Source organism: Nestor notabilis, unplaced genomic scaffold (genome assembly GCF_000696875.1).
Source record: "Nestor notabilis isolate BGI_N333 unplaced genomic scaffold, ASM69687v1 scaffold1188, whole genome shotgun sequence".
Lineage (NCBI taxonomy): Eukaryota > Metazoa > Chordata > Aves > Psittaciformes > Psittacidae > Nestor > Nestor notabilis.
In genome coordinates this window covers 275,756-290,504 of record NW_009939484.1, presented here as the reverse complement: position 1 = coordinate 290,504, position 14,749 = coordinate 275,756, and the positions used below count along the sequence as shown (strand labels likewise).

Below are 14,749 nucleotides of genomic sequence, written 5' to 3'. Positions count from 1 at the left end.
GGTGGGGGGGGGGGGGGCATGAGTGTGTGTGTGCCAATCAGTGCTGTGGAGCAAGAGACCAGGATATGCAGGACCCATTTCTTCTGTTAAAGGTAAGCTATGACGACTCAACGAGGCTCCCCAAAACAACTTTGTTGTTTGTTTTGCTGTGAAATAGCTGATATTATTTAAGATACAATTCATTGGAAGGTTGCTATTAAAAAAAGGTGGTTTCACTAAGACAGAACATCTACATTTCAGTTGCTAACAGCTGCCAGCAAATGCTTGCATAGTTTTTTCACAAGTCTGTAAGTTTCACTAACTTTCATCCTTGAAAGTCTCAAAGTAGTCCTCCAATCTTAACCAAACTAACAAAATCTGGCAAATTTCATTTACAAATTAAGATTTTTGATTTTCTGCTTTCAAATGATGTATCAGTAAAGTTTCAACTAAAGTTTTCAGTTCTGTTTCTTCTACAAATGAAATGGAACTGGTTTAAGTATTACTGTGACAGTTTTACACAATTCAAGGATACTTTTTTGAGATTTCCTTTTTTTTTCTTTTTTCAAAGAAGAGAATGGGAATGTTTACCTAGACAACTCCTGCAGTGTCTTTGGATGGTAGTGATTGCTTAGAATTAATAATAACATATGTTTCTTTGGTTTTATGTAAATGCTTAATAATTTTGTGGTATATTCATTAATGGGCACAGTGTAAGGGACTAAATAAATAGATTGTTCCAAATTAGGCAAATCAGCCGATGGTTCAAATTAACTTAATTCCAAAGCTAAATGAATGTGTTAAACCCCAGAATCTTCATGTTTTGCTTTTCCTTTCTAATATTAGAAAGAGAAAAGAGAAAGTAGAGGGGGAGTAAAAAGCGTTTGCCAATTAAGCAAACTGCCTTTGGGAAAATAATCTTTTTATGATTCTATTTCTTACGTATATAGTGGAGATAATGCTCACAAGGCTACTATAAAGATAAATTCACTCATATTTAAAGCAATTAAGAAACAGGAATGAATAGCAGCATGGACAATTTTGCATGGTTAAATAAATAGCAAGTGTCACAAAGTTATTAACATCTAACTAAGGAAATATTCACAGTGGGCTAGATTCTGTTCTCAGTGTCAGAATGAAGTCCAAAAGAAAAACAAACAAAACAACTAATCTTTTGTTCAAAGCCTTTCGGTTCAAATAATAGTGATTTTTAGGGTCTTCTTACTTTTTATACCTGGACACATACCTGGGCAGTTTTGATTTTGCTTTTTTCTCCCCCAGCCTGTGCAAGCTGGGGATATGTGGCTAGAGTGTGTCATGGTGTCACCATGCACAACATTTGCACTGGTTCAGTATCAGTGCAAATAAGCGCATAAGCTTTGCGACAGTTGTGAAACGAGCCTTAAAATGGGATTAATTCAGCCTTTATTTGCATTCAGTCATGCTCATGGCAAATTAGGAGCAGAACACAGGTAGGGGTTTTGAATATCAAAGTCCTGTTCTCTTTCTGGTTGGGAAGCCTGGGCTGTTCAAGAGGCAGGAGGCAGCCAAATTCAGCCTGTGAAGTTGAAAGAGACATCTCTCTTATCAAGTATTTTAAGCTTAAAGAGAAATGTACTCTGTCGTTATAAAATCACATGCAGATTACATGTAATGCATACTGGTCACTGATTTCTGAGGGAAGCATTTCCTTTTTAACTCAGTGTATGACTCACTTATTCCCTGAATTTCGTGATGTGATTTTTATCTGGAGTTTCATGACTTGCAGTTATCAAATTAGAAAGGCTTTTTGGGAAGACTGAAAATCTAACCACAGAATTAGACTCAGTGGTGTAAATGCCTCAAGTTGAATGTGAAATGTCTACATGCACACTTCTTGTGTTAAGGACACAAGAATGCATCTTTGAATGCCACTCTATTGTTCTCTGATTACAGTGGACTCTAACAGACAAAGTTCAAGTAACTGCATTCTCCAATCATATACTAAGGACAGCACATCTGTATACATGTGGTACCATGTATGTTAATTTTGATTAATTTTATTAATTAATGTTAATGCTTTCTTTATAGACATTCATGAATACACTTTTACACAAATTCATCATGAAAGCTGGCAGATTTGGATTTGTTGTGGAAAATGGCTGAACTAAATTGGTTTATGCATTTCTGTAGTTAATAGGTTAAGTGAATTAATGGTCTTCCTTTCAAAAACCAGATCAGTGTCTTGTCTAGGTGCATCTCATAGTTTATAATCATCTCCCAGTTTGCATTAGTAACTTCTCTGTATGGCTAAAGGGTGAAGTTCTCAGCTGGAAACCAGCACATCCAGAGCTGACACATTCTCTTGCCACACCTGCAATAGATGTGATCAGCCTACAAAGGTGCCTCTCTTTTCCCGTTGCTTATAAAGGGTGACTAGATTATACTAAAACATCCAGCATTGTATGAGGTGAGTCCTAGCCCAAGGCAATGCTGTAATGACTTTATGAAAGAACATAGCCAGCTTAGCAGCAGCTGGAGTTCTCCTCTCTAAAGCCATACTGGCCTGTTTTCATTCCAAAATACCTTTATATAGAGAGTCCTAGTTGTATTTCTAATCTGCATGTGGGACAATATAGAGAAAAAGCTCTTTTAGACCTGTCCCCCATGTAGAAAGCCCATTTTTCTGCTTTCCTTTGGCAAGAGAGTGATAACCATCTATACTAGGTGCAACCTTAAGTTAGGAGAGGTGTTTGTAGGATGAGATCCTACAGCTATTGAAGTTAACAAAAGCTTTGCTGGAGATATTATAGAGCCAGGATTTAATCTATAAGTTGTAAGACTGAATTCAGGCTTATGAATTGGTTTGCTATAGTGCACACCAAATTACTTGTGCTCACAGAAAGAAAAAGTGTGTCTTGAATTTCCTCTTTGTGCAGGTACATTTGCCATTATTTTGGAAGTTGGGCTTTTTTAAAAAATGATTTTTCAAGGAACAACATAACTGAAAAAACCAAATTTTATTAGAACCATTTTTGATTCCACTCTGATTGAAAGAAAATCACCTGCCAAGGGTGCCTGTGTGTATATGCCTGTAGCATTGTAATAGATGTGGTATCTGAAAGAGTGGCAGATAATTTGAGTATTGGCTGATCTACTGGGAATGAATATAAGACAGGTCTGTTTTATTAAGCATAAGGGAAAAGACAGAATTTGAATATTTACAAATATGGGAACAGAAGTAAATGAAAATGTATTGCTCCTATGGTCTGAAACTTATTCAAGTTTCTCCTATTCAAAATTTTCCTTAACCTTCTCATGCTGCTTCTTTTCTTGTGGAGCTCCAGAGGACTATGCAGGAGGGCATTTCACAGTATCCATCAGTAGGCCTGATGCACAAAGAGTTACAGAGATATGCCTTACAGGATAATGAATTTTTTTCACAGGTATTGCCTGCTAGTATGTGCATTGTGTTCACTTGCTTTCATTTCTTTTCAACATAAAGAGTGTAAGAACAATGCTCTTGAGGACTTCCTCTTCATTTCTCATTTAACATTACCAAAACTGTCAAATATCTTTTTAGAAGCATATATTGATGCTGGCTGTTAACAGAACAGAATTTTAAGATGCAATTTTTTTTTAAACTAGATTTGTTCTCTTACATGCATTTGCGAAGTAAAGCCAGTGAATGAGAGAGCTCATCCCTAAATTTTTTCTAAAGTTACCTACTGTTCAGTTTAACTAGCTTTACTGGATGTATTGCTTAACTGGTCAAGGCTGTAAAGTGACTAATTCTGAATGTATTTTAGGTAGATGACTAGGTAGAATATGTGTGGGAATTGATTTTACTGAAGTGTATTATGTCTAGAATTGATCTCCTGGTGAACTTTGAGTTGAAATCACCCCCCTAACCTTATGCCATTCCATTTGGAATCCAGTAGGAGTAGGCCTCTCCTCCAGCCCTTTTCTACACCCAGGATGGTGAGCAAGTGTGCGAGACATGTTGTGCTTGTACCACTCTGAGCCAGCCTTCATCCAAGACCATAACCAGCCTTCACTCCATTCAGTGGAGTGGAAGGAGTGCAGTTTCAGGGAGTCAGATTATTTGCAGGCAACTCTTGAGTTGCCTCTTGCTCAGTGCTAAATTACCAAGTGACTGTACCTGAATTGGGTTCAAAACCAAGCTATCTGCAAATAACAATGGGAGGAAATACTATGAGGGTGAGAAGGACTTGAGGATTCTTTGAGATGACATATAACTACAAGAAATTTGCATAGAATCCAACACAAATATTGAGTAAATATATATTTCTAACCTGTCTGTCCTTTTGTTTATCCATCTATCCCTATCTGTAGTTAGAAAGCTAAAAAAAACTTCACCAGTTTCTCATAGCTTATAATATTTTCCTTTTGCATATACGTTAGCCTCTATAATTATTGTATTATCATTAAATAGAGTATGATGGCTGATTTTGACTGCAAATAAAAGAAAAAACTGAAACTCATTATGCAAAAGGGGCTACTTTGCTGTTTATATCCCCCAGACAATGCAGTCATGCCTGTTCTGATGACTGCAAGCTTTACTTGTGAGATGCTAAAGCTGTTTGTATGAACCTCATCTATGAATTTGATACAGAGTCAGAATAAGTGTTCAGAAGAATGCTGTTCAGAAGACATTAAGGTATCCTAATATTAAACTGGTATGAAAAGTTTTTGATGTACAGCCAGATGGAAATCACAGAAAAGTGTTAAGTGTCCTCAACCACAAAAGTCGGGGAAGGTCGGTTGTCTTAATAAATCCTACATAACTTTTTAAGTTTGGTAGCAAAGTTTATCCAAAATTATTTAACATTTGTTGAAAAGCACTGGTAGAAGATAGCCATGAATTTAATACATAGTTTTGCAAAAATTCATGACGATAGCATAAAAAAATATTTTCCTATAAGAATCAAAGTATTCCATGAAATGGAAATGTTTTGTTTGCAGGTTCCAGCTCCTCTTTTCAGACTATCAGTAGTAAATTTAGACAAGGAATTTGGATACAATATGGAGCTGGTTCAAATAAATACGGTATGTGTAGGTTTTGCATGTGTTCAAGGGCAAAGTATTGCAGGGGCAGTGAGTCCCTATCAGGAGGTGAATTTTATTTATTCCTTAAGCAATGAGATCATGACTGCTGGGAATTAATCCATTCATTTTGTTATTGTCTGTTCAATTTCATTTGCTTTCCTTCTTCATAATTCCCTCAAAATATCTACATAATTTTAAGTAGTCTTGCCAGCTCCCTTCCCCCTACTTATCTGCACATACTTTGTTAGGATACATTTTACATACTTTGAGGAAGATGAATGGAGTTAACGCACAGCCAGGGTACAAAGCCGCCTTTGTATATGTTTGCATTGCTTTGAGATCAGAGCAGGAACCAAATTTACTGAGTCATTCTTTTGCTTAGCCCTGAAATGGAAGTTGCCCTGTTGGCAGTGGTGTTCTTCACTGATCAGAGGATTCATCTTGCTTTTCTGAGGTTGTCTGTACTATGGGAATGTAGACCTAAGCCAGTGTCCCCACCACTGATGTGTACAGTTGATGAACTTTAGATGAATTCATAGATCTCATTCATCTGACTTACTTTAACATCTAGTTTAACTTGAAGTTGCTCTCTAAAAGTGCCTAGTATCTTTCTTACTCTAAGGGATTTTAGGTGACTAATTAGGATACTGCAGAGATCTAACTTGTTGAGTGAATTCCACCTTTTCTTCTGGACAGAAAATCACTAATTTTATATACTGAAAAATTATAATTAAAAAAAGGTCTAATATTTGTCATAATCCACAGCTTCCTTTCATGTCATTTACAGGTGTAGATCCTTAACGTCTCTATAATAGTTAATATTTTTAAGGTTCTTAAGGTCTTAAACTCTGATTGTTCATGGGGAATGGTTAATAATACTATAGAGAAAAAAGGAAAAACATTTTTACTAATTATAACTGTGAAAATACATTAAACTGGGGATCATCTTGGTCTACCAGAAAAAGGCCTCATTTTTTCTTTTAATATTGGGAACTTCATACTAAACACATGAGCACTCAAAACCAGTATTACATCAAAGGCCTCAAGTTTATTATGCAGACTTGTTCAGATTAATGGTATATTCTATAAGGGATGGGTAAAAAATATAAAAATTTCCTTTATGTCTGTACTTTATAGCCAAATCAGGTATTGCATGACAAAAGCTATTGATCTTTCCCCAACTGGCATTTTTATTTTCTGTACAAAACTCTGAGTAAGCTTGATCTTTGAAAACGCTTACTCTTAAAACACTTTTTTTTCCTTTGCTTACCAATTCAAGGGATTCTCAGAAGAGCAAATACATTTTTGCTTTATGTAACAAAAATCTTCAGATAGTGATAATTCTCAGGTAATTTCTAGATACAGAAGACCAAAGTTGTATTTTCAACATATTTTGTAAACAATTCAATCTTGAGCTACCTTGTGCTTTATTCCTCAAATTACTTTTCAGTTTTGTTTTTTGAGGTCTTTTAGTACAGCATAGGGTGCCCTGTTATTCTCTAGTCTAAATAATTATGATAATAATAATAAAAAATATTTAGCATACTCTTTTAGTAATATCAGTCATTGCAGGGCAACTTTGACGTTTCCCTGGGGTAGCCACCTAGCTCCTTTGGCGCTGTGATAGATGCACAATGAAGAGGTCTTTAGCAAAGGCAATCAGGAAGTCATACCACAATATGAATATTCAAGCAGTTTGGGAAGCCAACATCTTCATTATTAATATTGTTGCCAAACACAGGGGCGTCCAGCCATGCTGCATACATTTTTCAAATGTTCCAGCTTAGCAGCTACTCGCACATTTCCTTCAAACACAGAGGAGTTGGTAAGCAAGTTAACATTTGGCCTCTTGCCTTCCCCACACACAAAGAGCTTTATATGTCAAGTGTGAAAGCTTTAAAATGGAATCAAAATAAGATTATTTTTCATCTTGAATGGTAGGTGACAGCGTGTAACTCTGCCTTTCCTTTCCTTTCCTTTCCTTTCCTTTCCTTTCCTTTCCTTTCCTTTCCTTTCCTTTCCTTTCCTTTCCTTTCCTTTCCTTTCCTTTCCTTTCCTTTCCTTTCCTTTCCTTTCCTTTCCTTTCCTTTCCTTTCCTTTCCTTTCCTTTCCTTTCCTTTCCTTTCCTTTCCTTTCCTTTCCTTTCCTTTCCTTTCCTTTCCTTTCCTTTCCTTTCCTTTCCTTTCCTTTCCTTTCCTTTCCTTTCCTTTCCTTTCCATCTCTCCCATGACACTCTCCCTTTCCCTTTCCCTTTCCCTTTCCCTTTCCCTTTCCCTTTCCTTTTTAGTTCTTTGTGCTGAAAGAAAGATATAATACAACACATTTTTGGAAGACTAAGCACACATTTACTGTGCCAGGTCCTATCTACTGCATCCTTCAGCATGTTCCAAGGAAAGCATTAAAAGTATTTTAGCTCTGCTGTACACCACATAACTCAGCTTCTTAACTTCTTAGAGTGAGTGGTACTACTATAGAGGGAGTAAAACAATGTATTTTTAATTCTTTGGGTAAACCAGTGGAGCAGTGTCATTGATGTTATTTATTGTATCTGGTTTCAAGTGAAGATTACTTCAAGGAGGCATATTGTTATGGGTTTCTTCATGTAGGAAAGATTCCCAGCCAATTGCTTTTATACTGATGAAAGAGGACCTCAGTCCTGTTGGAGTCATTTGCTGTTCCTTCCAAGAACAGAATTTGGAAAATTCTGTTTGTATCAAATTTAAGTTATTTCTTAGTTAAATTTTCCTGTACGATCTCTTGATCTCAAGGGAAAAAAAAAAAAGTTCAAAAATAATGACTGTAAAAAAAAGAGAGCAAGTGATTGTTTTGAAGACTTAAAAGAAAGTATTACTTACAGGTTATATCATTTTCACAAACTTCCTATGACTTCACATCACTGAATGCCATTTTCTTTAAACTCCTTTGGCCTGGAGAAACAGTGTGTTCACAGTAGTAGGCTCACTCTTTCTTATTCCTTTTCATCTGGTGTTATTGATTGATTTTGGGTGTATAAAATATACCTTAGAAATGTAGATGTAAGGCAGCATTAAATTTTTCTAGAGCAGCGATGATGTAAGAGAAAATGATAATTGTTTGAAAAGTGGAGAGGAAAGATGATCTGCTGTTGTCTTCTGCTGTGGTATTTCCATAAAGATAATACACCTATGCTATCCATTTGTATATTTCTCCTGCATTTACTGGTTATTTATAGACTGTTCTAAGACTGGTAGGACTGATGCAGTGGCTATCCTTATACCTTGAACTGTGTATTTCCATTCCATGATGTAGGTTTTTTGTTAAAGTTTATTAGGAAGAAAATGTAGATATTTATTTTAAAAGCTATTGTATCTCATAGTGGTTTAGACTAGCACCCTAGAATCCACCTGTAAGAAAGACTTCTTTTAGAGAGGAGAATTGGAGGGAGAAAGCAATTTTATTTCCCAGATACACAGATAATTTTGCTACATCAAAAAAATCCATAGAGAAAAAGTAAGTTTAAGTATTCATTTAGTATTTTAAGAATAAAATTAAGTCCTATGTTTAGACAACTACTGTAGACAATTTGTAGAGAGAAATGAAGTCCCTACTGAAAAAAAATCCCTCAGGAACACCTTTCTTTTAGCAAACCTTTGATTAGTATTTTTTCATTTCACTTTTTATAAAGAAACTTGCAATGCTTTGGTAGTGAACATACTGTGAAGCATATTGGCCAGCCTTTGACGGCATGCATTGTCAGAGTTTTATAGTCTATTTGTTAAAAGTAGCCATTGCTAATTGATTTAACTTAACATAACTGCTCTTGGGATTAATCTGGTTTTGCAGTTTTCATACTACATTATGTGATGCCTGTAAAAGTTAAAGAGTTAAAGTATCCTTGTCAAATTTCTAGGTGTCCTTTTTCTTTGTCATCTCAGGTAGAGTTTTGAAGCATCACTACTTATGTTAGCATTTCATGTCATTTTGCTTTCCTGTGCTTTCCTTGTTGTTGCTAAGGGTTTTAAATCCCTGGGATGTGAAGGATAGTAGGCAATGGCTTGACATTCAGGTGGTAACAGGTAAAAAGTGGATATCCCAGGACCCATATTGTTCAATATCTTCATCAAGAGTGTAGACAAAAATGTGGACAAAGATACACATAATGCATATTCTGCATTATGTGTATCTTTGCAAATGCGTTAATGACAAAACAAATTAAGAATGGCTGGCACTCTGGTTGATGGTGCTTCAGTCCGGACACGTCTTGACAACCTTAAGACCTGAACTAACATAAACTTCACTGAATTTCTGCATATGGAACAGGGTGACCCCAAACATCAATACATGCTAGATGCTAACTGTCTGGGTAGCAGCCCTGCTGGGAAGAACCTGGGGGGTGATAATGAATATTGAGTTGAACATGAGTTAATAAGTTTGTTCTCATCATATGAAAGCAAATGTCACAGTTTTTTCAGAAACGCGGCTGGCAGACTGAAGGAAGTTGTCATGCCCTTTTACTTGGTGCTGTCGAGCCAAATCTGGAACAGTTTGTCCAGTTTTGGGTCCTTAAGTTCCAGGGAAATACTGAGAAACTGGAAAGACTTAGTTGAAAAATACTGAGAGCTGAGGGCCCTGGAGCACATGACCTGTCAGAAGAGGCTGAAAGAGACTGTTTAGCTTTACTAGTCTGAAAAAGAGGAGGCTAAGATTAGATAGCAGCCTGTGATTGCTGAAGGACAGTTATAACAATGATAGAACTAAATTTTTCTTAGTAGTGCTGGGTAGAATAACGAAGATCAGAGAAACCACAAATTGTTGCTTGTTGATAGTTTCAGTAGAACATTAGAAATCTTTTTGACTAGTTCAACATAGGAGCAGGTTACCCAGAGGAGACATATAATCTCTGGTTTTGGAATTTTTCAATGCTTCCCTAGAGGAAGCCATAGCTCACACCATCTGGTGTTGGCAGTATTCCCCTTTTAAGCTGGACGCTGGAATAGACACCTCTAGAGAGAGGGTTGTTCGAGAGGGATCTCAAGCAAAGGTTCTGCAAGCCTGCACATTTCCATGTAAAATTTCAAGACAATTTAGTTATAGAGAAGCTCAGTGTGTTTGGTTACCCACCTAGAGTTAATTATTTCAATATTACTGACAGTAGTCAACTACTGATTTATCACTGGTAAACAAAGACATAAATGATTATGAAATTTAAACCATATTGCATAAAAAGTTAGCATTTTAAATTATATGAAGGAGTTATCTCTTAACGTGAAAAAATTAAACTCACTTAGATTACTTTCTAAAATGTATAATAGAATTACACAAGAAATTCTAGGACTGCCATTTCTAGGATGTATTATGTGAGAAGAGCCCTGTGCTATGCAGAAGTTCAGATTAGATGATCCTTTTGTCTTCAAAAGTATGGCTGAATTAATACAGAGACAAAACAGATCTCTGTTATAGTTATGGTAGGTGAGAGTTAACTTATGGCATATATTGTGAAAATTATTTTTAAAGGGTGCAGAATCAATCTAGGCTTACTTAATGTCTTGATGGAATAGATTAACTGAAATTTTTTACTGATCTGAAGCAGCAGCTCCACAAAATACAGTCAAGATGCCAGAAGTATGCATAGGAAAACTGAAATATACCCAAGAGCAGTTTCTGTCCTGATAAGTAAAAGTAAAAATACAGTAGAGATGATTGATTGGGTAGGGAATAAAAGAAAGAAAGAACATCCAGGTATGTTCCTGCACAGGTAGTGTTTACAACTAAATTGAACATGTTGACTCTCAATGAGATCTCATAACTGATGGATTGGACTGTCATAGAAAAGTGACCTGAAAGGCAGAGAATAGAGGAAGAAATTGTATTTGAAGTACTGATTTTTTTTTCTTTTTTCCCTTTTTTCTTTTTTCCTGATCTGAGAAGTTGCTAAGGCCAAATGCTGGTTGTAGCCTGTCTTCAAATACACTTATCAACAGCTCTTTCATTTCCTAGTAAAGAACTCTGCAATTTCAATTTCATCAGGTATAAAAACACTCTGGGAGTCAGAGCAAAATTTGTGTGTATGTGGGTGGGTTTTTGCCTCGTTGATTTCTCTCCTTAATGTGAACACACCTGTACTTCACCTTCTTTGTGCATGGTTTCTTGAGCTGTATGAGCTCGCTGCAGAAGTAGTCCTGGTCCCTCTCCTGATACCACTTTGTATCCTTAGATATAGTTCTGTTCTTACCAGGTGTAATGATTTATTCATCGAATTACTGTTTGGAAGCTATATTTGTTTCCTTAATGTTTAAGACAATTTACTTTCCTTGTTTGAGAGGACTGAGTAAGCCATCTGCTTCTGAAAAGGATTGTTGTCTTTAATCTGCTGCTTCCTGCCTTTGATACGTGAAGGATTTAGTGTTTTCTAAGGACCAGATCCTTACATTGTGAATATCATACCTGCTTTGTTGAAGTAAGAAACCTGAAGCATGTGCCCAAACTAAACCATCAACTTCAGTGTTGCTTCAACCACAATTCAGTTACAGCATAGCGTATGCATGAAGGTGTGTATAATGCTTATGGTTTCATACGTTGACTTTTTTGAGATACACTCTTTTGGTTGACACTGGGCTCTGTGTGAAATAAGTTCTTAAATCCAGTTTTGAACATTTTAAGCTATTTTATCTTGAATGATCTCTAATTCAGTCTAATTCCCTTTTTTTTCCTGTAGGTGTTCAGAAGTATAAAAAAATGAATCATAAAGTAACAGTGGGGAAAAACTAAAAATTAAACAGACACATTTACCACTTAGTTACTGTGTATTGAGTGTGGAAAGGGGCACTTCAATGCTCCTCTCTCCCTGGTATATCCTTAATTTGATGGAATTTATCGGGCAGTCTACTCGTGTGCCTCAGATTAAATGTGCACCTCAGCCAGGGCAAGAGTGCTCATCACGTTTCCTATCTCAGCCCTTGTCACTGTCGTAGGTGAGCAGCGTGCAGGCAGATACTTAAAATAAGAATTGACATGGGGAATTTAACTCACAAGACTAATAACCAACCTGTGGTTTATATTTCTTCATCTTAGCTTAGTCAATGCATGTTTAATTTGGGAGGGTTACTTCAAGGTTATGGCAAGGGTGCTTTGGTGCTATAATTTCTATTATGAAATGCCGTTCTTGTTGGAATAAGGTACATCATGTACTTCTACTCTTTTGTTAGAGAGCAGAAAGACAAACACGAATGATGGACTCGGTCCAGTATGCAGAATTCTGTGAGAGTCGGCAATTGAGTTTTTGTAAGTATTAGAATGGCTGCCCTATAAGATGTTTGATTATTATTTCATGTAATAGAGAACACTGCGGAACCTCATGTTTTTAGAAAGCACTTTTGTTTCATCCGCAATCATAGCACTTTAAATTCTTTGTCTGCAAAACTCCTGGGAACAGTTAATTTAGCATAGTTCCAGTCTGCTAGGCAGAGTGTTTTATTTGAATATTTACCAAACTTTCTATATGCTCAAATGCTGTGCTGGTGGGGAAGACTGCAAAGATCGAACTGGTAAAGAGTTAGTGGATTAAAACAGCCATACTTGCCTGAAGTCTGTCACAGTGGTGTTACAGTCAGCATATTAGCAAAGTTTCATGGTTGCAGGTTTTTTGGAATGCATCTAAAATTAGAGAAGAGCAGCAAGTTTGCTTTTATTTCCCTGTCCGCAGAGACACAAAGAACTTACTAAAGAGTCTTTTCTATTTTAAGCTGTAAGCTCCTGCTGTGGAATTTATTCAACATTAGCCAAATTCATCAGTATACACCATTCCAACACTAATAACATGATGACAGAATTAGGGCTTTACTAGCACTGAAAACCAGCTTACTAGAAGTACTTGTGGGCCACAACTATAATGAGCTGTAAATTAATGGGCTTGATCATGTAGCAAAACATCATTACAGAAGCGGTTAAGTGATGACTAAGGTTTTAGGTCAAATGTCAGAGAAAGTGAGGTGAAGGAGCCAGTAAAAATCATGACAAAACAGCACATGATCCTACAACACAGACTTGAACACAATGGTGTCTTTAAATGAGAGACCTTCTCTTGTTCTTCCTTTTGAACTCAAAGAAAGAGTGACTAATTTATGGCAAATAAGTGACACATTTGAAATACTGTTCTGTATCAGCAAATGTCAGCAAATGTAGGAAAACATGTTTTGTAAGGATTTCTCTTCCTAATTCAGTATGTTTTGTAAGCTTAGTTATAATTTGGCATCACACATCTATGAGCCATTAGAAAAATGATGCTTCAGATTAGGATAGCTACAGGAAATGAGAGGTTGGTGATAAAGTAGTTTTTAAAACCCCAAAATTATCATCTGGATTCAGCACAAATAGAAATCTTAAATCTAAAAAATAAAATTTAATGCTGCAGACCAGGGGACTGTGGTCTATAAAAATATTATAATGGTATTTTCACAGTGTTTTTAAATGACCATTTCTATACAGTTCTTTTTCACTGACATTTAATGTCATAAAAGAATAAGAGAATTTACAGGGCTTAGAAAATATTAGTAAGAGAGAATTATGCACAAATTCAATTGAATAATGTGAACTCAACTAGATAGAACATACTAAAGGCCATGCAGAACATTCAGAGCTAGTGCAAAAGCTGGTTTTTACTTAGTTTTTTAGGTTTTAGTAAAAATTCAATGTATTGCTATATTTATAGTAATAAACTCTTTTTACTGTAATATAAACCCATGAAAACTGTGTCACAAGAGAATAAACCTGGAAGGGACTTGAAGAAGCCTGTTCTAAGAATATGTATTAATAATTAGAGCTCCACATATTTCTGTCTACCTTAAAGACAGGCAAAAGAAAAGGCCCGTCAGAGGATCAAGTACTACAGGATTACAGATTTAAATTGTGGGGAACATTTTGCGGTCCTGCTGTCACCTTCACACTTATCTTGCTTTGGTTTTTGTTTTGGGTTTTTTTTTCTGTTTTTAGTGACCTGATGTAGCCTTCTCATTCCCTCCTACAAAGATAACTGCTCTTTACACCAGTTTTCTGTTTAGTACCTGACTTGTTTTTAGCTTTTTAGTCCTTGTTGAAGGCTATCTTTGAAAGAGCTGTTTCAAATGATTCTTCCACATTTTATCTGTTTTGGTTGTCCTGTCTTCACAAACAGCTCTCATTAAGAACTCTATATTACTAGCTCCTTTCTGTCCAAGTTCTACAGCTTTCTGTGATCAGCTTGTCCACCACTGACCTAGGATCATCCTTTTTTTTCTCCTTTAACTCTCTCACCAAATGTCATAGTTCTTTGTCTCATATTTTTCTCTGTACTTTCTCCTAAGGGATCTCATCCATAAGCGATGTGAAGTTCTCATATGAATGGTGTTCATTTGCAGATCTACATCTATCCTTATTTCTTTATATCTAAGGCAGATTATAAAAACACTCATCTACAAATCATATTGGCTAGCTTGTCAGCACCTTATCCCTGTACAGTTAACACAAGGACTTCCTAGTTCTTCTGTCCTTCTTCATTTGTCTTCACTATTGTATCATTTTATCTGAACTCAGATTTGTGTTGATTTATTCTAGTGATTTTTTTAATCCATCAAAGGTGTGATGCAATTAAGTTTCTCCTGTCTGCAGTCCTCTGAGGTAGATCCTTCCTTGTTCTGAAATCTCCTGTATGATTGATCAATTGTGTGTTTTTCTCTTTACACTATGCTGCTTATGGGTCACCAGAATG

At 36.1% G+C, this 14,749-nt stretch overlaps 1 protein-coding gene across 1 annotated transcript in view; it reads left to right on the top strand.

Annotated features, from left to right (window-relative positions):
• SUPT3H (suppressor of Ty 3 homolog (S. cerevisiae)) overlaps positions 1-14,749 on the top strand; it is an 84,535-nt gene that overhangs the window by 15,526 nt on the left and 54,260 nt on the right. The window contains exon 4 of the mRNA XM_010019868.1: positions 12,213-12,288. Within this exon, the coding sequence (XP_010018170.1) occupies positions 12,213-12,288 (76 nt within the window). The remainder of the gene's footprint in view (positions 1-12,212; positions 12,289-14,749) is intronic.